The 26,758-nt window shown below is 40.1% G+C and overlaps 1 protein-coding gene across 3 annotated transcripts; it reads right to left on the bottom strand.

Moving 5' to 3' along the window:
• Nucleotides 1-3,789: 3,789 nt before the first annotated feature.
• LBR (lamin B receptor) lies at nucleotides 3,790-26,197 on the bottom strand. Of its 3 annotated transcripts, none has more exons than XM_069800052.1 (14): nucleotides 26,060-26,197; nucleotides 20,698-20,878; nucleotides 18,946-19,146; nucleotides 17,190-17,273; nucleotides 16,357-16,534; nucleotides 14,970-15,166; nucleotides 14,074-14,128; nucleotides 12,285-12,479; nucleotides 10,865-10,968; nucleotides 10,320-10,445; nucleotides 10,055-10,223; nucleotides 8,679-8,759; nucleotides 8,457-8,579; nucleotides 3,790-6,339 (listed from the first exon to the last, which is right to left on the bottom strand). In XM_069800052.1, the coding sequence occupies exons 2-14, from the start codon at nucleotides 20,860-20,862 to the stop codon at nucleotides 6,179-6,181; spliced, it is 1,839 nt and encodes a 612-aa protein (XP_069656153.1). In that variant the 5' UTR covers nucleotides 20,863-20,878; nucleotides 26,060-26,197; the 3' UTR covers nucleotides 3,790-6,178. The 3 variants fall into 3 exon arrangements, with proteins under 3 accessions (XP_069656153.1, XP_069656154.1, XP_069656155.1); XM_069800053.1 differs by having other exon boundaries at nucleotides 17,190-17,269; nucleotides 18,954-19,146; XM_069800054.1 differs by lacking the exon at nucleotides 26,060-26,197 and adding an exon at nucleotides 25,839-25,952.
• Between the last annotated feature and the right edge of the window lie 561 nt (nucleotides 26,198-26,758).

The following is a 26,758-nucleotide window of genomic DNA, read 5'->3' as shown; positions in this document are numbered from 1 at the left end:
GAAGTCTTGACAAGATTATAAAATCACAAGTAGAAAAGAGCATGAAATAGTTCTGCTTTGATTCTTTAAACCATTATTCTATTTGACCCAACTTTGCATGAGCATCGTTTGTCTTACCAGTACAAAGGCTTTTCTATTGATAGTTACAGTACTGGATTTTTTTAAAGCTATGTTGCCAAAAGCAAATGGTTTGAATTTCAATGTGGCTTTGAGTTCAACCTTTTTCCTTTTTTTCCCTTGCTCCGCTCATTGATTTGTGCTTATATTCCTAAGGATCTACCAGGTATTACAGTACTTTTCACAGGAATTCACTTCATCTGATTTTAAGCTTTAGATGGATTCTCTGTCTGGTCAGGTGATTAACAATTAGAAGTTTCTGCAGTTTGAAATACAGGAGCAAGACGGTTCTCAGCCAGGCTGACTAACCCTGGCAATATACAGCTCCAACAGGGAATACAAGCACCGAACGGGAGTCCTGGGAAGCTTGTCCTAGAAGAGTGGACAAGCTTACCTGTGCACAGCTCACGTCTCAGCGTTCTCGAGACAGTCTGGTCACATTAATATTTGGTTGTGTAGAGTGAACAAGGCATTGTGTGTGTATATATATATATATATATATGTATCGCTTTAAGTGTCAGAGTATGTTTCTGCTGATGAATATATGATCAGTCATGTTTCTCACCCTTGGGATCTCTGTTAAGTATTTCTCCTGAACATCTGCAGAGACATTTCTCATGGCTGTTGCATGGACTGACTGAAATTCTCTTGGCATCTGTGTCTTCCACAAGAAATATTTTACAAGGGAAATATTACTGGCTCAGAAATCCCCATTTTCAACTGCAAGTCATCTCCATCTACATTTCACACAGGTCCCCAGGATGGGCTTATGATCCAATAGCTCTTCTTTAAGGCATTACTGCTGCATGTTCTGCTTTCCTTTCTTCAGCCGAGGCTGAGAAGGGAACTGAACTATACATTGATGTGAACGTGCAGAGCTGATGCTGTGAAGTAAAAAAGCAACTAGTAAATAACCTGCTCCACCAAGTGTACGTAATTTGATATGCAACACTGTAAAAGACATAAAAAGGTTTTGCTGTAGTCCGCCTGCCTGTGACCACGAACAGATTGTGTCATTTCCCATCTATATTGGGTCTGCGTGGCAAGGTTTTGGTAGCTGGGGGGTGGACGGGGGACTACAGGGGTGGCTTCTGTGAGAAGGTGCTGGAAGCTTCCCCTGTCTCTGACAGAGCCAACACCAGCCGGCTCCAAGATAGACCTGGCCACAGCCGAGCCCATCAGCGATGGCGGTAGCGCCTCTGGGATGACATATTTAAGAAGGAAAAAAAGTTGCAGGGGGCACAGAAACGGCAGCCGGAGAGAGGAACATGTCAGAGAAACAGCCCTGCAGACCCCCAGGTCAGTGCAGAAGGAGGGGAGGAGATGCTCCAGGCGCCGGAGCGGAGATTCCCCTGCAGCCCGTGGGGAAGACCATGGTGAGGCAGGCTGTCCGCCTGCAGCCCATGGAGGTCCACGGTGGAGCAGATATCCCCCTGCAGGTCCAGGGAGGACCCCACGCTGGAGCAGGTGGATGCCCGAAGGAGGCTGTGACCCCGTGGGAAGCCCACGCTGGAGCAGGCTCCTGGTAGGACCTGCGGATCTGTGGAGAGAGGAGCCCACGTTGGAGCAGGTTTTCTGGCAGGACTTGTGACCCCGTGGGGGACCCACGCTGGAGCAGCGTGCTCCTGAAGGACTGCACGCTGTGGAAGGGACCCGTGCTGGAGCAGTTTGTGAAGAGCTGTCTCCCATGGGAGGGACCCCATGCTGGAGCAGGGGAAGAGTGAGGAGTCCTCCTCCCTGAGGAGGAAGGATCAGCAGAGATGATGTGTGACGAACTGACCATAACCCCCATTCCCTGTCCCCCTGCACCGCTGGTGGGGGGTAGGTAGAGAATTCGGGAGTGAAGCTGTGCCCAGGAAGAAGGGAGGGGTGGGGGGGAGGGTGTTTTAAGATTTGGTTTTATTTCTCATTACCCTACTATGGTTTGATTGGCAATAAATTAATTTTCCCCAAGTCAAGTCTGTTTTGCCTGTGACAGTAATGGGCTGAGTGATCTCTCCCTGTCCTTATCTCAACCCACGAGCCTTTTGTCATATCTTCTCTGCCCTGTCCACTTGAGGAGGGGAATGATAGAGCAGCTGCATGGTGCTTAGTTGCTGGCTGGGGTTAAACCATGACACCATCCCTGTTCAAGATGGCAGGAGAACAAACTACCTCAAGGTACAAGAGGAAAATTACTCGAAACATGGGGCTACAGTGGCATGGGATAGTCTTCTGAGGAGAAACATGGATGTGAATACGACAACCACATACACAAAAAAAGAAGATGGAGTACCAATCCAGTTGGGCAACTTCAGTCTTTTCTTCAAAAGGTTTCCCCACACCCACGAAGGGGCAGGAAATACTTTTCTCATGGTACTCCATAACATAGTTATCGCTTATATTTTTATATACAGAAAGGTAGAACTGCTGTTTTAAATACAATTCTAAAAAAAATAAAATAATCCTGTGCTTAGCTTTTATGAAATATTAAAAATGTAAAAGCATTATCAAAGTATTTTCCTCTAATTTTAGGGAACTTCCCCACCAGAAAACAGTGTTGGAATTTTTGGTTATATAGAGACAGTGCAAGATATTCTCCACCCACACACTTGAGAGGTTTTACATGCACTCCCTGAAACAGCTTTCACTCTGCTAAAGGTAAGAGCTGTGCTTCTGGTAAGGTTTTAATGAGCTATTGTAAATGTAATGTTTTTATTACCTGTACTAAGTAACCTTCTGTAGGCAAATTTATCATTACTATTTCTTTAGTCACGTATCATATTTCCGCTAGAGTCTTGTTCACAGTACATCAAATCAGCACAAAATTTATTACCTGTGCAGTACTCCTGAGGCTGTATCCCACAATTACGTGAAATTGTTGTTTGGTTTTGACTCCTAAGAGAAGCTGTGGGGGAAAATACAACATAATACAGGCAAAACAAGTGTTAATTCTGTCTTCTTACAGTTAACATTAATTTTATTTTTGGATCAACAGAATGGAGGAACAAAGAAAGGTAATGCATTAGCCTTGCCCCACTTCACTGGGCTCCCTAAAGGCCCAGGGTACCATCACCTCCAGGCTTACCAATTCACTTTGACTTTGTCCTTGCTCGTGTGGTGGATTGACCCCTGTTACAGAGTCACAAAAGCAGGTGCCCTGCTGTGCCAGCTCTGTGACTGACAATTCTCAGACACGTTTAATGATGAGTATTTCATTTCTCCAAAGCCACCATCTTTTCCAGTAAAGACAATCACTATTTCCTAACTTAATAATAACTTAAGTTACTAGCCACTAAGGTTTTGAGCCTGCTTTTCCTTCCCCTGCCATGCCACCTATTTCCCTGGACTTTGATCTTCTTCAGCCCAGGTCAATGAGAAAAGTAGCTGACAAACAGAGCTGATTCAAAGAACAAACGTGCTCTCAGGCTGATGGTGCATCTGTAAACTTTTGCATAAAAAGAAGCAGAAGAAAAGGGAGAAGTGGAGATCTCCTTTTAAACGGAGAGACCTCCTTTCCTTAAAATTCCCAGACAGGCTAAGAGAAGCAGCATACATGAGCTTTTAACACTCAACCCACAACCACAGATACAAAAGGAACTTCAGCAAACTCACATCTTAAGATAAATCAATGTCTGTCTTTTTTTTTTTTTAGACACCACCATGAATTGGGAAAAAAAAAAAAAGCACTACTTAATTTTAAGCAAAAGCTTTATTTTAGTTTATAGGCTTGTTTGTATTAAAAACAATTACTTCAAAATCAAATTCACATAAAACTCAGCATGTAAATAAACTGAAGTTATCACTGGTCAAGATCTATTTCTGAAAGACAAGAGCTCTGAATTGCATTTTAACAACTTTGCGTGGCAACAGATAAAACTGGGATGGTAGTAGCATCTCCTAGTTTACAGGCTGAGGAGTTAAACTGTCCTCCCCTTCAGTACATTTTAAAACACCAGCTGCAAACTGGCACAGTTAAATGATTGCTCCATTTCCCACTAGTCCATTGAGCAACCAATGAAAAAAAAGTATCCCAGTTTAATCTGCTACTTCACAGGAGTAAATGCTCTTCAGTGTTGTTACAGGCACTGCTATTTCCTTCCAGGAATCAAAGTACTTGTCTTAAAACATTTTCCTTACAACGCCAACATACAGATTTTCAGAGGAGACAGTCACAATCAAGCTACATTATATACACTTCAAATGTACAATTATCTGTAAAAAATGCCTGTGTACAAAATAGAGGGTTCTTTTATTAAAAAAAAAAGTCACATGCTAGATTTCAATTACATCAACATTTTAAAAGAACTGAAAATAACTGATAATAATAGCAACATTCCGATTTATTAGGAACCTTCCTGCAAGCAAGTGTAGAGGTACCTGCACTATACTTAGGATTCTAATAAGCTTTTTTTGGACAGTTTGTGCTATAAACCTCACGTATGAAGTATGTGAAAAGCTCTCAGTTGTGATAACAGAATAAAAGCTAGTTAATTAATGCAAGATTGTTTCAGTAAAATATAAAATTATTCTACTTATTAAGTAAATGCTGCAAGGGCATCTGATTTACAGCCAGTTAGATGAAGAACACAACTAGTGACTAGAACACATACATTAGTTAAAAAGTCAAATATATACAAAAATATATTAGAAAGTGGTTGAGTTTAACCACAGGCTCATGTAAAAAACGTTGTTTTAAATAGCAATAGCAAAAAAATAGCTATTTTCTCTGTCTGCAACAGTACAAAAGGCAAAACCTATATATGAGGTAGCAATGCCAAATTAAAAAAAACAAAAACAAAAAACCCAACTTTGGATTGAGGAGCATTTCCTATATTTTCATAGCATATCTGTCAATACAAATATTTAAATGAACACTTCAATTGTTTCAAGAATTAATACATTAATTTACAAAAACCTTTATTCAATGAACATTTTAAAAAAAAATTACTGGAAATGGATTTAGTTACTGATGTCTCCTGTTTCTAAAAAAGCTATTGCATTTTCAAATCCAAACACTGTACAGCAAAAACACGGAGGCTTTATTATACACACTTGGTAAATGCTATGGTACATTAAGATATAATTTACAAAGATCAGAATAAGCCAACTCTGGTCATTTTATTCTTTTCTGTCAAATATGCATACACTGCACCTTTTGCTACCCTGTGTTCAATGCCAGATGCAGGATTAGGGTTCACTGCTCACTTCCACAGCTCTGCCCACAGCTGAAACAAGTGTTTGTATCATCTACCTTCAGGAGTCTGAGCCAGAAGCGTGCCTTCTCTCAAGGGTCAGAGGCACTGCCAGACAGCAGCTCAGAGTCCCCCTTGGTTCATGCTGAAACTGCCTCAAGAATGGGAGGATGGAATGGGATGGGAGGGGAGAGCTGTGCCCCTTCACTTCTCCTCCCAATCCCATCCCTTCATCCATCCTGCAGGCGCAGGGCAGGAGGGGCCATCTGAGCCTCCCTGACCAAAAAAAAAAAAAAAAAATCCCATTAATGAAAAGTCAGGAGGGGGACAACCACCCAGCTGAGCCATGGCAGCTCTGGGCCCAGGGCTGCAGGGCAGCACTGCCAGCAGCACGGGCCCCTCATGTGGATCAAATCCTCTGCTTCCAGCTCCACTGACCAAAAAGACCCTGTTGCTCTTCCAATGCAGGCAACTAAGTCAGACATCTGAAGTTAGATGGTACAAGTAACACCAAAAAATGAACTAGATGGAATTTCTGTATTTATTGTATTAAGAAAATATACTTTACATCACAGTGCTTAATTAAAAGCAATTAAAAAAATGTAAACTCAGGATTCTAGGTAAAATTTAACTTGAAAAATTAGGGCTCCAAGACTTTTTAAAATTCACAATCTTTTAAAAAATTGAAGTCACAGTCAGTTCATGTAACTCACACATTTAAGATTAGTTGTAAATACCTGTTGATGCACTCCACTGTTTGGTCACTTTTTTTTTTTTTTAAAAAAGCCTAAATAACAAATAGACAAAGTGCAAAGGTAAGAGGTATATTTTTATTTGCAAAGAAACTAACTTTAGAAGTAATTTGCAAATCAGGCATCTGGAGCACTCTAGTAGATGTAAGGAAATATGCGGTATGGTACACGCTGACAATACCTTTCCCATGCCAAGCCGTATTTTTGCTTACAATGATGTTCATCCCGAGCTTCTCGATGAATAAGCAAGCAGATGAAATATATCACGTAGAAATATGGTAAAATGTGATTAAAACCTGTAGAACAAAGTGCAAAAGTCACTTTAGATACAGCAACAACAACAAAAAAAAAATCCAGAAAAGTTAGCTATTAGCAACACGTACTAAGCTGGTGACATATACTTGTTATGGACTAAAGCATCTTATACTCGTATTGTAAAGCATCAAATACTCAACAGGAGAGTGCAAAAATTCTGTGACATTACATGCAGATAGGAAGAGACCCACAAAAAAAAAAATCCTTAAAATTCAGTCTCAAAATCTACCAACCTCACTCTCAACACATGCAAAGCTGGCACATATTTTATGTTTTTTAGCTATCAAAACCAGAGAAATAGTTAAAATTCTGCAGCACTGAGTTGCCCCACACAAGCCCCGTAAGTTTTTTTCCTATTTTGGCTGTAGATGGTAACTCTAGCTTTGCTGAGAGCACACTACTTGACTTGTGGATGAAAAGCTGGACATGAGCCAGCAATGTGTGCTCAGAGCCCAGAAGGCCAGCTGTATCCTGGGCTGCATCAAAAGCAGCGTGGCCAGCAGGTTGAGGGAGGGGGTTCTGCCCCTCTCCTCCACCCTGGTGAGACCCCACCTGCAGTACTGCGTTCAGCTCTGTGGTCCTCAGCACAGGAAAGACACGGACCTGTTGGAGCAGGTCCAGAGGAGGGACACAAAAATGATCAGAGGGATGGAACACCTCTCCTATGAGGAAAGGCTGAGAGAGTTGGGATTGTTCAGCCTAGAGAAGAGAAGGCTCCGGGGAAACCTTATTGCAGCCTTTCAGTACTTAAAGGGGGCTTGTAAAAAAGATGGGGACAGAATTTTTAATAGGGCCTGTAGTGATAGGACAAGGGGTAATGTTTTTAAACTAAAAGAGGGTAGATTCAGCCTAGATATAAGAAGCTTTTTACGATGAGGGTGGTGAGACACTGGAACAGGTTGCCCAGAGAGGTGGTACATGCCCCATCCCTGGAAACATTCAAGGTCAGGTTGGACGGGGCTCTGAGCAACCTGACCTAGCTGAAGAAGGCCCTGCTCCTTGCAGGAGGGTTGGACTAGATGACCTTTAAAGGTCCCTTCCAACCCAAACTATTCTATGATCACCTCTCACCCATCCTCACCACCTGTCCCCTGCCCAGTTACAGCAACACTTCCACTTCTGCCATTACGATGCTGACAGAGGATTCAAGTCCCTCATTTTCATGGGGTGAAGTGTCTTCCAGGATATTGTCCACAAGTGAATAAGCTAATCTAGTATTGTCTACTTTCAATTAAAATCCAAAATAAAATTAAAAAACCCTCTCTCAGCTGATGCTCCTGGTCAGGGCATTAAGCACTTGGTGACAAAGTCCCACTCTACCAAAACTCCCTGTGTCCCAGTCTGCAAAAGCCAGACTGTGCCATGGGGTGTGGAGTAGCTTGGCCTCAGAAGAACATCTGTCATGCTCATTTCTGTGCTTTTATAGAAGACAAGCTCCTTCAGGCATGGGAAAAGCCCAAAGCCATTTTTCAGACTTGAATGAGAAGGGGCAGGACTACCATGATCAGATGTATTTTCTGAAATTCTCACTGCTCTTTCTAAGCTCTTGCAAAGAATCACGGCTACAAAACCCCAGTGGACAAAAGGCTCCCTAATTTCCTCCAAGTGTAAACTTCATGAAAACTAGGAAGTATTCATTAACAAAAACTCTGAAACAGAATTCCACTCCTTTCTGTTTTGATGATTTTTTTTTTCCACCAGATGTATTTTGCTTAAAGTCCATCCCTATATGTGGTAGCCCTTGTCTCCATGCAAACTTCCACTTTTTGGGAACTCCCTTTGAAAACACTATATAGCACAGCCACTAGCCTGAAAAATGTAAGGAACAACTTATTAGCAAGCAAGCCCCATGGTTACTGAATGATAAAAGTGTCAGAAAGAAGAGTCAAATCTATAGTATATCAAATCTATAGTAAGATATAAATAATAAGATGTAAGAGAAAATAGTGTCGCATTAAGCTTACAACACAGAAGTTTGCCATTCAATTAATTACAGGTTTTAGTATCTCAAATAATTTTCACTTTGCATTTCAAACCCGGTCAGATGACAAAACATACAAGCATTTTTGGTAAAATCACTTTAGTTTCAGGTACTTACCACAGGGTAGGGACCATGCTAGAGCCATGATAATGTCACCGAGATAATTAGGGTGACGAACAAAACCCCACCAACCCGTGACAAGAAGCCCTTTTCCAGTTGCAGTGGGTATAAATTTCAGATCTGTGAATACAGTATTGTAGTCAATACAATTGAAATGTGTACTTAAATAGTACAAAGAGACATTGTACAGCAATCGAACAAGTAAAAAAATGCACTTACAGGCCAATTTGGGATCTGATGGATTCCTTCGGAAATTATTTTTCTGAGAATTCGCACTTCGGAATATGTAATACCCAATAACTGAAAATAAATATTATTTATTTTGCATTTTCAGTATTTTCCAGTATTCTTTCTTTCAACAAAAGAACTCACATTCTCTCTACCACTCTTACGACATTGAAGTCTTTTCCTCAGAGATGTAAGTGATATCCTCCGTTTCTCAGAGCTCTAACAAGATAGAAATACTACTGGAAACCTGTGTTCCACATGCTCTTACACACTGCTGACTAACGTTTAAGATCTTGGAGAAGCTTTGTTTTCACATCTACTTTTACATTTATATCTGACTTCTAGTTTATTAATGTAACATTGAGTTTGAAATTCATATAAGGCGATGTGCTGCAGTTTATAAGATTATAGCTCTATTAGCAGCCCAGTATTTTAGTACAGTGCCTACACTCCATAAACCAACCAACTATTTACAAGTTCACAATATTAAAAGAACCAGACAATGAATTATTATCTGGTTTTGAAACTCATTTCCCCCAACATTTTCACAAGGCAGCTTAAATTTGCTTTTTCCAAGGCTGTATTGAAAAAACATGATCACAACCTACTTCAAATAAAGATTTAAAAAAAAAAAAAAAAACCAAGAAAAAATATTAACCAAACATGAAAAAGATATGCTATATTTCTGAGGATTGCACATACCAAGTTGTACGCCTTCATATTCTTTCCAAGTGTTTAAATTCTTTGTCATGTCTACAAAAAACTTTTTCTTTTAGGTTTACTACTTAGATAAAAGGGACAAACTACAAGGCCATCCATATTGGTGCAAACTTAAGGTCCCCTAAAGATGCAAGATCGTTTCTCAAAGCACTCCGCTAGAAAAAAGGAGATGTTTTCTGTTGACATGAGTATATAACTATGGGCATCAGGGAAGGAGATGCAAATTGTTAAACAACAAAACCTCTTTTTCCCTAGGTTCAGTAAAGCATAGCCAACAAGCTATTGACTGCTTTTTTTTTTTTTTGTAAGAGCCACTCACAGTCACTCAGACTGACTTCAAAAGGCATCTGCTACACTTCATTCAAAATGTTTTAAGTCACTTCTGCAACTCCAGACAGAATCCATCTAAAGACGCCTCTCAACAGAACGATTGGGTGTCCAGAGTCTCATTTATCCTTCATTTAATAAAATGCAAATTTATTATATTCTCTGTATTAAACAGTAGTCAGACACATGCTTCCACCAGCTGTGGTAATACAGAAAATACGATCACTGCATCTTAGCTAAAGCTTCACCTCACAACTCAAAGAAACAAAATCAGTGCTATGTTGTTACTACCAGTAACAATAACATTTACTATAACTTACAGTTCAGAATAGTAATTGCAGCAGCAACAGGCCAAGAAATCACAGTAGGATGACCAACTAAATAGAAAGCCTGCAGACTGTAGACAAACGGAACCCACACCAAATCTCCAAATGCTAGCATGAATCCAAATCCATCATGGGTAATATCCATTGTAGTCAAAATAGCTTCCTAGCAACAAGAAGAAAGGAATTTAGAATTTACAAAGCTTCATTCATTTAACATTGTAATTGGAAATGGTAACAGTGTAATATGATTGCCATTTACCTCATTCCAAAGAGCATCCACCACATACAGAAGCTGAAAGCTGTTCACAAGTATCATTGACAGAGATGGCATACTTTGATTGTGTATCTTCATCTCAGCCAAAAGCATTGCCAAGTTTATAACAACCTAGTTTAGAAAATATTTTATTACCAATTTTCCTTGTAAAAGAAAGTGGTCTTCTCTATTACACTATCAGACATTTTAATACAGATGTTTTTGACCAACGTTTAAGTTTTAAAAATAACCTATTTCACAAGACACAGTTTTACAACTAACTACATTTCTGAAGCTGTATAACCTCAACATATGAATACTTTAAGAAAGGTTTTCATTTCCCACAAAGCAAAGAAGCTAGAATGTAGAAATTTTCCTAAAGTGAACGAAAATGGTCATTAAAAATCTGGCAACACAAAACTGTTTGTAAGTACTTTTTTCCTGCTTATAAATACATATTGTATCCTTAATACTAATTTTATATCTATATTAAAAAATAATCAACTTGTGTAATATTTAAGCAAATAAAATAACTAAGATTACTGACTCACCCAGCCAATTAATCCTGGACGCAATTCACAAAAGTATTTGAGGTCAAAACTGCCAATACGAGGGTTTAATTCATGTCCAGTAAAAAAATCATACACAAGATACCCTGCAGATAAGACACAATCTTTGTTAGCAGTACTCTTCCTTTTATCTGCCACTACACTCCTCCCCATAAAGGAGTTCCTACTTTCTACTAAAGTTCTCTCATTATAGGAAAAAAAAAAAAAAACAAGCCTTTCGATGGGCAAGAAAAATGTGAGAGTATATGCAAAATACAAAGCAAACCCCACATGGCTTATAATATAAGAGACCCAAATATTTTATTTATCAGGAGGACTAAACACTTTAGAAGTTACTGTAGGCTTATGTCTCCTTGGCATTTGTTCCTTATTTTCAGCCTTATCCTGAAGCTCACATCACAGTTTCTGTGAACATGATCTTATGGTATTAATTAATTCTACTTCTTCTCCTACTTCATTGCTCTTCTCTGGGAGCAAGAATTCCTTTAGCTGTGACAATTACCTGTCCATCGAAAGAGATGGACCAGAAGGAAAATACAATACCTTGACTTCAAGATATCCTGCACCAAGTTAGCAAATAACAAGCACTTTGCAGAACAGTTACAGAATCCTACTATGCCACTTACAGAGACCAGAACTGCACTCTTCAAAGAAAAAACAATTTATGATCATTTATTATTGCCCTTCACACACATACATGCTGCACTGACAAAGGAACTGAGGATATCTGAATACTTCATTTTAATACACTAAATATTCTGTCCATAAATTTTCTTTCTTAGTCACCCTATGATCATTTTTAATAGTTTGGTCAATATTTAATGCTAATTGACTTCTCAGTCTATAAAAACCATATACATGTAACTGATACTTTCTAGGTAGGCAGTCTCATGACTGAATCAAAATTTCTTTTGAAAACTCAATTCAGCTAATAGATTTAAAAGTGCACAGGAAAATAAAAGTTTAGAAATACACCGTAATTTCAAGTTCTGTACCTGACTTCCCACTGCCAAAACATCTAGATTTTCAGTTTTTCTTTCCATTCCCAGCTGTTTCAGGAAAAGGCCCACCAGGAAGGGCACTATGAAGCAAACTAGACAAGCCTCTTAGACAAATGCTGAAAACAGAAAGGAAGGAACTGTCCTCTCATTGCTAGGGGACTAGACCAGCCAAGATAATTTTCTGTAAGCTATTCAAGACAATCCAACCAAGATTTTAAGCATTGTACAGTATCTGAGCATGAACAAGAAATTGCCATTTAACTTGCAACATGAATTTTACATTGACAGAAAGTAAAAGTCACAGTGTTGTAATAACCAGCCCTAAATCTAGCCTTTAATTCATAAAAATAAAACTGTACCAAACAATTGGAAATAAATTATCCAAAATAGTTATAACTCACCAGAATTTCCACCTGGTGCTAGTTCTTCTTCAGGTGCTTTCAGGGACCGAACATACAGATAAATACTCAACACCATAGAAAAAGCTGCAGCTGACACTGCAAACTGCATGAAGTGATCATACAAATAATGAAGTTCAAATTGAAAATATAATAAAGTTCCAATAGCTGCAGCAGTCAAAATAAAAGCATAAAACCCTAAAGGATAGAGAAGAAAAACATATTAGCCAAAATAAAAGATCACTCTAAGTAGAACCTACCCAGTCCAGCCTTTCTGCATTTTTACTTCTTCCAAGATTTGTCTATATTCCAATAACGTCTTACACATCCCATCCTCCTGAGGTTCAAACTTCTGGGGCACAGGAATGTACCTAGGACATTCTATCTATGCCCTGAAATTTCCTGCACTCCTCCTCAAAAGGACAAGAGGCAGTAACACTCTGAGCACTCCTACATTTTTTTACAACATACAATCCAATTTCAGCTTTTAGTGGAAAAATGGACACTGACACTACTCCTGGATAATGATAGCAGATCACAAAATCTTATCTGTGGGACAGTTTAGATAACCATATTTTCTTTTTTTTATTATCTTCATATATACCTCAATAGAGATAGCAGTAATTAAAGTATTGAAATAACTATCAAGTCAAAACTTGAACACAAAACTTTTGTACTTTGAGAGTATAAAATCATGTAGAATGGAATGATGTTTTCAGTTTGTGTCCATTGCCTCTTGTCCTGTCACTGGTCGTCTTCCTTTCCTCAAGAAGGCTTTCAAAGTTGCTTTGAGAATTAGCCTTTCAAGCAGCAAGAAGATGGCTTCTTCCCCCCCCCCCCCCCCCTCCTTTTTATTTTTTCCTTTTTAAGCCATCCAAATCACATAGCTTATTTCCTCCCTTTATCAGAATACAGAAAAAAAATTGCAGGACTATGCTCCTACTAAAGACAGAAGTCCAGAACCAAAAAAGTTATGGAGGCAGCCTCAATATGACTCACTTCCGTAGGATGCGGTTCACTCTTACGATTTACAGCCCTATTCCAACTTTAAAATGGTGCATCTTACCAGACTATGACAAAACTCCACTCAACTTTGTAATATAACATTTGAATTCCATTACCACGAGACAGTGTCCTTGAACTGACTAATTAATCAAACAGGTAGTCTGGAATACCTGCAAGGCATCAAAGTACACTTCCTATTTAAGCCTGAAAAAGCAGGACTGCTGAAATACATTAAACCATACTCTAAACCTAGATGAGAAACTTGCCTTATTCATAGGAAGTGAAATCAGATCTGAATAAGGACTCAGAACTGTTTTTTGCCAGGCAAGAATAAGAACATCTTAAATCAATTACAACACACTACTAGTTATTAGTCTGTAAATCAGAGACATCCCAAGATGATCTAGACACATGGGATTAGATCTCTTCAGATCACTCCTGAACATCTGGAACAACAACCCTTGTTACATGAGCATTACTAACACTTCCGATAGGCAACTGCCTGTTTAGCAATTAGGCAAGGAAAAGGACAGAAGTCACCAGTCACAACTGGATGCAGACCAGGTGCCCCGTATAGTGTAAAGTCTTGCTCTTGGGGCAAGTTCCTGATCATTACTAACCTTCTTCTTCGAAGAAGAAGAGGTTCATCCTATTTTACGAAAGATTTACAACAGATACCTAGTTTGACCATAGAGTGTATCTTTCATAACTTGTATCTCATGGTACTGAGCACTGCAAATCAGATAGGGATATCAAGTTTCAGAATAAGCAACTGCAATGTGCTTACCATTTATCCGGTACTGCAGTTTCCTTCCATTTGAAAGAGGCAGGCCTTCTACAACCTACAAAGAATAAAATACTAGTGTTTCAACAAAGTACTTTCTAAGGACACTGGCAGGGGAGGGAAATCAAGCACATCACTGCCACTAAGACACTGAATCAAGGTAACCAGCTGGACACATTCAAATCTGAAGATCATGCATTATTCTCAAAAGCATACTTTCAATATGAAAAGAAAAAGGGTAACAGTTTCAAATAAAAACTTAAAAAAAAAAAAAATCTCTTCCTAACCAGCCTCAGGAAAACAGAATGGCTCCAATAATTCTAAGCATGTATAGCAATAGAACCATAGAATCATTTAGGTGAAAGGACCTTGAAGATCATTGAGTCCAACCATAGAACAACATGACTGAATGATCTATTTATTAGAGTGTTCTTTCAGAATCTGCCAGTATCCCTCAAGTTACAAAAAGAGGGAAACAGAGTATTTGCCCAATATACATATGGCTAGAATGGTTTATAGCTTCCTTTAAGTGAAGATTACATTCCAAAACACTGGGTATCAATAAGAAACTGAGTATCAAACAGTTTTGTCGATTTAAAAGTCAGATTCCTGAAATTCTTCTAGAATTCTACCAAGAAAATTTTATCCATGCTTTGATTTCAACTCCTATAGGGCCTTCTGCCTTTTCTACTGTAAGACTGTGAAATGCACAGCCGTTAAATTCTTAACGAACTGTGTTATCTTAAGCTTACAGAAATCTGCAGTAGCCATATTCCAGCTTAATATGGAAAACTAATTCATTTGCTTTTAACTTAACTGCATTAAGAACATACCCTACCTTCCAAGCCTAACGCACAAATTAATTATCTGTAAAGACCCAATTGCTACTGACCGCTTACCTTTCCAATTGGCAGTAACGAAAACAGAGCTTGAAGGAAAAACCACAGAAGAAAAACACCAAACACCCTAGCCTCCCAAAGACTTTCAAGTGCTGGGAGAGGAGGGGGGAAGTTCACAAGACTGGGGTCATCTTGTTTGCACATCAACAGCAAGTAGAATACAGTAGCAGGCAGGAAAAATATCAGCATGAAGGTCCCTGTAAAGAGACATCATGCTGTATTAGAAGATAAACACAGAAAATAAAAAACTAGTTTCAAGCCCACTAATAAAGCTAGATATTAACTTTAGCAATAAAGAAGAGGTTGTCATTATCTATTCCTGAAGCAAGACAGCAGCAATCGCCCAGTCATGTAATGGGATAGAGACATACTTCTCACTCCCATATGGGGCTATATAACCAAACTGAAGGATAACACCCACTGCTACCCTTTAAAACTGTTAAAAAACTGTATGAAGAATACTTTACCGTTGAGTTCAAAGCACCTAGGTTTTGAAAACTGTCCTGGTTTCAGCTGGGATAGAGTTAATTGTCTTCCTAGTAGCTGGTACAGTGCTATGTTTTGAGTTAGGTATGAGAAGAATGTTGGTAACACACTGATGTTTTCAGTTGTTGCTAAGTAATGTTTAGTCTAAAGTCAAGGATTTTTCAGCTTCTGATGCCCAGACAACAAGAAGGCTGGAGGGGCACAAGAAGTTGGGAGGTGACACAGCCAGGGCAGCTGACCCAAACTGGCCAACAGGGTATTCCATACCATGTGACATCATGCCCAGTATATAAACTGGGGGGAATGGGGGTGGGGGGATTGTGGCTCAGGGACTAGCTAGGCATCGACCAGCAGGTGGTGAGCAACTGCATTGTGCATCACTTGTTTTGTATATTCCAATCCTTTTATTATTACTATTGTCATTTTATTAGTGGTATCATTATCGTTACTAGTTTCTTCTTTTCTGTTCTATTAAACCGTTATCATCTCAACCCATGAGTTTTACTTCTTTTCCTGATTCTCTCCCCCATCCCACTTTGGGGGTGGGGGGGAAGTGAGTGAGCAGCTGCGTGGTGCTTAGTTGCTGGCTGGGGTTAAACCACGACAAAAACAAAAACTTTGCTAGTTACTTCTTAAATCTAATTTGGAAATATTTTAATCTCACTGTGCAAGGGAAGACTCAAGATCTTCACTATATTTCACAAGAGAACCAAGTGTAGTAACAGTTCTTTGACTGCCACCAATACCAGTACAGACTACATGAAGCGCTGTCATATGACCAGATTCTGCAACAAGTATCCAAAAATTGGAAAAAACAGTTCTTGACATGACAGTATCGTCAATAAGCAAAAAACATAAAAGAGTAATAATTTTCAACTATTAAGACAATTTGCACACATACCGATTCTTCCACCGAACTCTAGCTCCTTTGTTTTTGATGATGCTTTCTCAATTGTTTTTATTGTCTCAAAAATCTTTTTCTCTGAATATATCTCTTCTTTTTTCTTTTCTTCTTCTCTTGAACGCAAGCTGTATTGTTCAAGCACACGCTCTATCTGCAGGTCTGGTTTCAACTTTTGCTGTTAATGAATAAAAAGAATTTACTAAAAAAAATTCCCAGTGACTTTACCTTATTTTACTGCAATATTTTTTATTTAGGAGGACATTATTTACTATAAAACACCAACATACAATGTGTTTCCGTCCATGCAGTACTTAAGTTTATGCATTTATATGAAGAGACTGCTAAAACCAGTTTCATTGTGATCACTTCGGCCATCATTACGTATCAGCAGCAGTTCCAGTACAGGTCATACATTCCCACCCTCCTCCCTTTCTTTCTGCCATAACTCTGTGCATTAGCTAACAATCAGGACTAAAGAACTGATTAGGCTAAAAACAAACAAACAAAAAACAAAAACAAAAAAAATCATCACTTTCTATGGCCAAACATTCACACTGTAAAAGCATGAGAATTAACACAAATAACCAGTGAGGGTTTGATAGAAAAAAAACAAACAAGAAAAATTAATGTTACACAGCTCTAGTAATCTTCCTTCTGACAACTCCATCTCCCTCTCCCCTGAAATTAGCTGAACAGTAAACTTATTTGACCTCTAAGTTTTACGTTGCATTCTATTTCTCCTTGATTATTGTATTGCCCTTTTCTAGGGATTTCTGAGAAAGCAAAGTTAGAATGTGACATAAAACTAGGAGTAAATACAATGTTCATACCTCCAAGATTATGGAGGATGTGTCATTTCTTTCTGTACTGTCAGGTTCACCATTGTACCTTCTGGTGTTATTCTCACTCGGTTTCTGGTTAAAAGAAAAAACATAGTTTTAGCTTTCTGAAAATAACAGCTGCATTAAGTGTAAGTATATAATGAATAATTAAGAACACTATAGGTTTTTTTTAACTGCAACTGCTCCAGTTTTCTCCACAGGAAAACAAATGCATCCAATATCCAAAGTACGGACAGTTTCAGGTCACAAACAAGGGAAGAAAAGTCACTTAAGAAAAGGAAAAGGTTACTAATTTTTTTTAATTAACAGTGAAATTAAGGGAGAATACAGCTTCCAAGTTATTTTTAACTCATCATTTGGAACTGCCAAGTACAAAATACATGTCTATTTAGTAAGTCTATTAGGAAAACAGAGATTTCAGTGTCCTATATGAGACACTGTTCTGCAGGACTGAAAGTTTGGTTTTCCATTAAATATCTTTCTAAGAAATAAATTCTCTTACAAAAATTCTTTGAATGAGTGTAGCTTACACAACCCTGGGAAGACACGACTCATCTGTTTTATTTCAGCTTAAGCTTTGTTGAAGAGGACCAGGTTGTTCCAGTCGTACCAACAGATCAATCCTACTCCTCAATTAGAAGTCAGGAGAAAAACCACTAAAGATATTTTAACCTTTTCGTCCAAAGTGAAGTGTGGCTACAAACTACTTAAAACGAACATATGCTCCACTTGCTATGCACTGGGTCACACAGCTCAAAGTAGTTCACTGCAAAACAAAAACCACAGCAACTGCAGTGCCAAAGAATGCTTTTAGTAGTAGCAATTTACTAAACTGAACCTATCTACTTAGTTTAGATTGGTCTGGTTTAGTTTAGTTGAAACTAAAACCTATCTGTTTTCAATAGATCAGCAGAAGGCATTTCCAATTCAAGGGACTCTGTCTCAGACAAGTATCACCTGAAGCTATCCCAACGGCACAAGAGGCAGAAGAAATGCTGTTTGCCTCTTAATGGAGAAACATCACCTCTACTGTTCTTCACTTACAGAACACCAGAACTATTTCTAGTACTCAGTATAACCTTCACAGAAAGGCCAAGAATAAACATGATAAATTTCATCTAAAAACCAGGTATTTGATAAACTTACAAATCCTTAGAAGATAGTTTTTATAATGAAAACAGTCCTGCAATATTATCAGTGAGCAAGGCCATATATATATATATATTCTACACTTGAATTCTGCAGCAATTCTCCCACAGAAGCTTCACGTTTTCCTTTACTATTTTAATGAACTGTATATAAAAACAGAACTCATTTTATTTCAAATTCTAATACCTACCTGCTATGTATTGCCCAATACATCTTAAAAGTAGGCTATCTTCCTTTGCCCCATTTCACAAGTGGGAGCATATGGCTAACAATGACTTCAATATTAAAATATTAAATAATTTGTGTTTGAATTCTGAGAACTTCACTGTACTGCCAAATTCAAGTGGAACTTAAGTTTACACTTCAAGAATTTCCTCACAACTCGGCAAGCTAGAAAGCCTATTTTCAAAGAAAAAAAGGCAGTTCTGAGATACACTTTTGCAGCTAATTATGTTGTTCAGGGAACATGAACTACAGCTGGCTTTTACAATAATAAACCCAGTATGCATAAAACAAATCTGTTGCAAATAGCAATTTTTTTTTTTAAATCCAACAAACCCCCACACAAAGAACAAACAAACAAAAAAACTAATACCAGTAGAGCTAAGTTGGTTTCCTGAATGGTTTCCTGAATGGTCTTCTTTTTGTCATCTTTATGTTCTCTACTTTGGGAAGAAGAACGACGCCTGCCTTTTGCTGGCCGACCAGGAGATCTAGATCGAGATCTGCTAGTACTCCTTCTGGAGGGAGAACTTGAAGAGGACTGGCTCTTCCTGTGCTTGAATGATGATTGTGACTAAAAGAAAGAGGGGAAGAAAGCAAGACCTTATCTTAGATGTTCCAAAGAACAATTTTAGAAACTTTTTTTTTTTTTGTGATGCGGAGGACTCTGGCATTTACTTCTACAGAATTGTCTCTTATTTCCTTTACTGATGGTGTACAGGGGCTGTTAAGAAAGAGCAACTACAGTATACTCATTTTGCTAGTAATACCCAAACAATCCTGTCCAAAGTCCAACTGCTGATGATTCCTGTCAAAGCTACAGAAATCACGATACAGGTGTAGTAAGCTATCAATGTGAGCACTAAGCCCTTAAGCGTACCAACCTCTTAAGCCTTTGCGCAAGTAAATTAATTAAGCCTTAAGAGACGGCTATAATTTCAATTACTTAGCTTTATTAATACATTCGGCATATCAAGATGCAATGATCTGTTTAAGGCAACACAGCTCAAATCAACATTAAAAAACCTCGTCAGCTAAATCATTAAATTAGATGTGATAACTAATTTCATAAAGTTTTCCCCAAAAGTATTCAGTTTTATTTCTCTGTGAAGTCTACAATACTAATTTTCCCACGTAAAATTTCCACAACACAACTTTTATAAGGCACAAATGCTTTATGACAAAGAGACATATTTTCTCAGCTTGAGTTTACTAACCTGCAAGCATGAAGTAAACAAGTTAAAGTCTTAAAGCAGTGAAAACAGCTGTATACCTCAAGGCAGAGACATTTTGTCCCAAAAGAAAAGGCCAGTTACAGGACATGTACACCACCACCAGAAAGTGAAACTACAGTTCACATAAAGGCACACAAGTTACCTTTGAACTTCTGCAGGTTTCAGAGCAGGCCTTAAAAATCAATTACAGCAAACATTCAAATAGCTTTTTGTCTCATGCATTATCACATTTTAAACTGAAACTTGTACATGGAGTTTTAAAGGCCTTTTTTAGTAACAGAAAACAAAATAATAAAGATATGTAAAGAGGAGGGAATGTGCTCATACACATACAACATGACCATTTTTCAAAAGTCCCCAGTTGTCACAAACAGAGCAAAATACCTTATGAAACCTTTGGGGACCTAAACCAGTACAATCTATCCACAGACATTTTAAGCATGTGCTTAAAGGGTATGCACTACTTATATTTACAGTGATCCTTAACTACATGCTTGCATTTGTTTTTGAATTTTCTTATTTAGAAGTGGAAAAAAGTCAAATTAGCATCAACCCACTGTTTACTAGCTTTATAAACCACCCAAAACCAATTTTTAATGAACAATCATGCTGTAGAGTCCCTGAGTGACCAGACTTGGTTCTCCTCCAAATGTATCACTGTTTCTTCAACATATTGGAAATAATCACGCTTCTTTAAACATAGGGTCAGCATTCTGAACTTCTACTTGACATGTCACACAGGAAAGAGCTATTATTTAGCACCAATTCCTTGAAGACAGTTAATGAAAATTTGCAAGGCAACTGTCCAATTATAAGTTGTATGTTTATCTACATCACAAAAATCAATATAATTCCATAGAAATACTGATAATTGTCTGATGTATACTCACCCTTATATCACTTTCTTTCAACGCAAGTTCAGTCCCATCTTTGTACTTCACAGTATAAAGATGAGAAACATCATCATAACTAGTCACTTGTACTTCATAGTACAGGACACTTCCTGGCCAACGGCCCATCACCACCTCACCATCAGCAAACCTTCGGTTTGGCATTTTCCAAAAGGAATCCCTAGAAAAGAAATAAATCAATACATACAACAGCTAAACATTAGGCTTAATTTTTCCCTACTCTCTTTCTGTATCATTTAGGCTGGAAGAGGGAAACTTTAAAGTAAACAAGTCTTCACCTTAAATAGGCAAAAAGCTGCCCGATAAGAAAAAAAGCAATGATCTGTTTTCCAAATTAATAGTAGACAAAAGAAGTAGTCTTACAATAGAGCAAAGATTGAAGTTAGATGTTACCAAAAAATGTTCAAATGTATTAACTGTATATCATAGTACATCTAGACCAGTATGCAACTATCTCCACCATCAGAGACCATCAAAACCAGGCAAAGCATATCTTTGACCAAAATGACATAATGCAGTTGATCTAGAGGGGGAAAAAGTAAATTACGATATCTAGATGTCCTCTAACCCTCTTTTCCTGTGTTTCTACAAAAATTACTGAAGTGGTAATTTCTAAACGCTAAAATAAAACATCCACAATCTATTCAATACGCACAGCCTCATTACACACGTTCTTCAATTTATTATGCCAAACACTCAAAAGGTAGGAAACACCAGAATTTAGGCTCCTGTCTGGGTTGAGTATTTTCTCTTTTCCACCTATTTAGCACAAGGCACGTAATTGCTTTTGCAGGAGCCTGCAGGAAAACAAAGTATGGCATCAGAGCAATCACACAATATCCTGAAAAACTAAATTCTATCACTCTGTCTGCACCAAACCACTACCCTTGGTCCACTATACCAGTGTGCTGGGAAAACCACAACTGCAGCTTAAAGAAAGTTATGTTTTTAAATATAAAGTCCTGTATAACTCTTTGAAAAGTGCCTTGTATTATGTCACTACCTTCTGAAAACAGGTTTCCATAGCAGAAGGCACTTTTAACCTGAACTTCTGTGACTCAGGTCTCAACATATAAAGTGAGGGCATCTTAAAAGTCTAAGGTAAAATACATACTAACTTACGAACCATCACCATTTGTATGATGAATATAGGAACTTGGAATGGGGGGGGACGGGACGACAAACAAACTAGCAAATGTTTTTGTTTCAAAGCATTTTAACTTGTTAGTCATAAATAAGATGGGAAGCCACACAAAATGAGGTGGAAACAAGTATTTAATTAGATACTGTCCTGGTTTCAGCTGGGATAGAGTTAACTGTCTTCCTAGTAGCTGGTACAGTGCTATGTTTTGAGTTCAGTATGTGAAGAATGTTGATAACACTGATGTTTTCAGTTGTTGCTCAGTAGTGTTTAGACTATAGTCAAGGATTTTTCAGCTTCTCATGCCCAGCCAGGGCACCTGACCCAAACTGGCCAACAGTGTATTCCATACCATGGGACGTCCCATCTAGTTTAGGAACTGGGAAGGGGGGGGCAGGGAATCGCCGCTCGGGGACTGGCTGGGTGTCTGTCGGCGGGTGGTGAGCAATTGCCCTGCGCATCATTTGTACATTTCAATCCTTTTATTACTACTGTTGTCATTTTATTAGTGTTATCATTATCATTATTAGTTTCTTCTTTTCTGTTCTATTAAACCGTTCTTATCTCAACCCAGGAGTTTTACTTCTTTTCCTGATTTTCTCCCCCATCCCACTGGATGTGGGGGGCAGTGAGTAAGCGGCTGCGTGGTGCTTAGTTGCTGGCTGGGGTTAAACCACAACAGATACTCATTCATTACACATCAACTAACTTGCAGTGAAAAGTTAGATTCTTTGGCAAAAAATACCGTTAATATGCAATCACAGACCTTCATAAACACATTGGGGGATGGGGCTAAGTGAGGCTTTTCAATCGACTTTCACTCTGGCATTTCCTGAAGCTGCTGCTGCTGCTGTTAGATTTTACACCTGTGTAGCTCTCCAAGCCAAAGAAGAAACCAAAAACTCAGCAAAATTCCCTCATGTGGATTTTACTGCTAATATTCCTGATTGCTTCAAAACAGAAACATCTGGCCATCTCCTTCGCTGTACAATATTTGAAGGAGCAAAAAGAATAAGTTTTATCCTTTGGTTTCACTGATATTTGCCAGTTAGAAAAATTATCAGAGTTCTAGTCTATGCCTGTAGGCACACACTCTTCCAAGCTCATCTGTCTTCTACCTAGTGTTTCTTGTCCCAGTCTCTTTGTTACTTTCTTATTCTTGCTGAATTCCCACTCCTCCGACTTTGTTTATGCCAGTTTAAACCCCTCAAGTTCATAGCCTTGTTTCTTATGACTCCGTGAAATACAATTTCTGTATTTTCATTTCAAATTCTTCTTCATTCTCTCCTTACCCCCCTTTAATTCCTTGGGGGTTTTCTGCCTTTTCTGCCCTTGTTCACCAAACTAGTTCCAGTTCCTCTTCGCCACCTCTGGGCTCAAGATCTGATCTCAATCCTCATCTCTGTCTCCTTGTCCAGTTTTCTCACCCAAGAGACAGTTCTTTAGAAGATCCATGTCTACTACTGCTCTTTCCCCAGTCTCTCGCACAGTTCCAGCTTCTTCCTCCTCTTCCATAACTAGTCTAAACACCGGTCCTCCACCAATTCCAGTCATAGCTTTCACCAGATGTCATAACCTGATCTACAACTTCATTTCCTCTTTGCTGTTGTACTTCCTACACTCCAGCCAACTGTTTCTTCTCTTGACCTGGAACACCTCAGGCATCATCTGTAAACTCAGAGCCTGACCAGGACAAAGCTGCCAGATCCTAGGACAAAATTATGAAAAACAGAATCTTTGGAGTTTAAGTCCTTTTTGAGAAAGGGAAACAATTTTTCACAAAGTTGTTACTAATGATATGTAAACTGATTTTTACAGTTTATAACAACCACTTCAAAATTCAGATACAATTTCATAGGGATAATAAAATGCAATTTTCTGCCAAACTTCAAAACCCAGCATTTTTGTACGCACACATGAAGACAGCCCAAAGAAAAGGTAACCTGATTATTTGATTCTTTTTAAAGGCAGAAGGACCTTCCCATCCTCCAACCTTGTTCTCAAAAGGAGCTGAAGTTAGTTTTAAGAAGTTGGAAAAAGGAGTTGAAGGACCTGAAGCTAAATCAATGCTATGTAATTCAGCCTGAGGTGGGTATCAATGACACAAAATTCCAGAAAAATAAATAAATTTCAGCAAGTGTAAATATTATCCTGTGATTCAAAAGTAATGAACAATCTTATTAATGGAAAGACCTACTTATTTTTCCATTTTTTCCTTAAATATTAAAGCTTAATAACGACATTGAACATTAAAGACTAAAAAAGTAAATATTACTTCCTACCCTATCAAAAATTACCACCTTGTTCTGCACCCCTGCACCTCATGTGAGGGAGGTTTGCGATCCTCATTACATATATCCCACTTCAAAAAAGCTACACCTTTTAAAGGCGGCCTTCATCTGTTCAGATAACAAAAACCATTACTGGCATCAAGAAAAATAAAGATAGGAAGCCTTTAAAAAAAAATACAGTTTAGAAATTATATTTTGAATTTACTGCTCTTTCAAGCTCTACACACACCCCTGATAATTTTCAGGGTACCAGCTGGCATCAGCCTAATATTCACAGTAGTCCTATGCCAACTTTTTAATTCGCAGGGCTTCAAAATATATCCAAGTGATCTCAAAAGAATATTATTTCATACAATGAATCCTGTACTGTACAGATACTCGATTGCAAGTATATTCGCTTACTCCCAATAAGAAATTTGTGTTTTCTGCACCACTGACTTTCCTTTAGTAACCCAGACTAAGGGAATGGCTGAAAAGCATTTTGTATCCTATACCAAGCCAAGACAATTAATGCAAAACTCCCTGGAGCTTAAAAGTTGGTCAAGAAGAAAAGTTACTGCTGACTCAACCAACAGCAAAACAATTAAAGAGAAACATGGCAGAGAGACATATTGCCCCATACATCCATTTCTGGTCTTTCTTGACGACCCTCTCACTAGATATGTGGAAAAATATTTCACTCCTGTCAAGAAAATCAGAAGAAAAAGACTGCTAGCTTGTAGTCACTAGAAGATCATACCATATCACCAGAAGTTGGGTGCACAGTTTTAAGAAATGAATTCTAAAAAAAAACACTAAACAAAATTTTCCCTCTTGGAAGAGCTAAGTTCATACGTATCCCTCTTCTATATACTAATTCTGACATCTCACCACTGGTAGATAATGTTGTGTATGTCAGAGGAGAGAGCCAGCTAAATGCAAGAAAATAAAGAAAACACTGACAGTCAAGGCTAACAAGACAGAGGTTCCTACACAGAAATTCTACCAAATTACTACCAAATTACAAAAATTACTACCAAATTCACCAAAGAGACCGAGCTGTGCAGGACCTTTTCAGGATCACCATTACTCATTCCACATTTCTAGCTCTTTAACACCCATAATGGTGGGGGCATCTACCACTGCTCAAGCTTGGCTCGACTGAACAGCCGAATTAGCTTCACCGCCAAAAACAAGCGCAAAAAAGCCTCAAGGTAAAAAAAACCAAACCAACCAAACACAACTCTCGATCCTCAGGCAGAGAAACGAGTTTTTTTCCCTTTAAAAGGGCTTTTCACCGGAAGCACTGAAAGCGGAGGGAAAGCGTCAGGAACTTGAACCCCCCCCCGGCAGGGCGGCGGGGTGAAGGCCGCGGAAGGCGCGGTGTTGACAGGAAGGGACCCACGTGCCGGGGGAGGGGGGAAGGCCCGGCCCCTCGGCCCCGCTCCGCGGCCCCGCCCCGACCGCACTCCCGGCCCAGGCCTGGCGCGGGGCCTCCGCCGTACGGGGGGTGGGGGGAAGGGAGGGGCCGCGCCAGGCCAGGCCGCCTCTCTACGCGTCTCCCACGGCGCTCCCCCGCCACACCGGGTGGTCGCGGCCTTTCCCCGCGCCGGGCCCGGCGTCGCGGGAGCGCTGCGGAGGGAAACGGCGGCATCCCGAACAAAGCGAGGGAAAGCCCAAGACACACAATTCCCCCCCCCTCCCCTTACCGCCCGGACCCAAGCGAACGGTCCGGGCGGCGGAAAACGGCGCCGCTCGTCCGCCCACCGGGAGAGAGAGAGACCTGAGCGGGGCCGCGGCCCGACGCCCGCGCTTGGGGGCGGAGAGAGGCGGTGGCGGCGATTGGCCGGAGCGCTTCCCCCCCGGGAAGGCCGCGGAGGGCGGGGGTTGTCCCGGCCCAGCGCCTGCCCCGGTGCCGCCATTCCCTTACCTGGCGCCAGCCCCCACCGGGCCGGGCAGGAGGCGCTTCCGCGGAGCGGCGGGAGCCGGGCCCGAGCGCGGCGTTTCTCGGCTGAGGGGAACAACCGGCCCTGAGCGACGGTTACAGCCGCGCAACGGTCCGCCCCCTCACCCCGCCCCTTCCCGCCCGCCAACGGCGCCCATTGGCCACAACGCGCCGTTTGAATCGTGGGTGGCCGCACGCTATTGGTTGCCGCCCGATGGCGCGGTCCTGCCGCCTGAGGCCTGCCGTTTTACCCGCCCCGGTGAGGGGTTGAGCGCGGTGGTTCGGTTCCCTGACGGGGTCGGGGGGCTGATAACGGGTGCGAGTGCGGAGAGGAGGAGAAGCTAGGGGGGAGAGAGTGGGGGATGAGGGGCCGCCGTCGCCATCGCGGCGGTGGGGATCGCCTCAGCAACGCGCCCCCCCCACCCTGCGCCACACAGGCCCCGCCGCCGGGCGGTAAACAAAAAACGGGGGTTTTGTATATGGAGCACTCGCGGTCTCGCCGCCTCAAACGCCGCCTGAGGCGGCGTTTGAGGCGGCGAGACCGCGAGTGCTCCTCCATTGACTGAAAAACTGCCCGTGTTCCCCCCAGCCATGCACCCAACGGGGCTGAAACGTGGTAAAAACATCCCCTCTCCGAAAGAAAAAGGGCAAAAAAAGCAGCGGTGTGTGGTTACCGCTGTCCTT

Source organism: Haliaeetus albicilla, chromosome 13 (assembly GCF_947461875.1).
Source record: "Haliaeetus albicilla chromosome 13, bHalAlb1.1, whole genome shotgun sequence".
In the NCBI taxonomy this organism is placed as follows: Eukaryota; Metazoa; Chordata; class Aves; order Accipitriformes; family Accipitridae; genus Haliaeetus; species Haliaeetus albicilla.
This window is presented reverse-complemented; position numbering and strand designations above follow the sequence as displayed.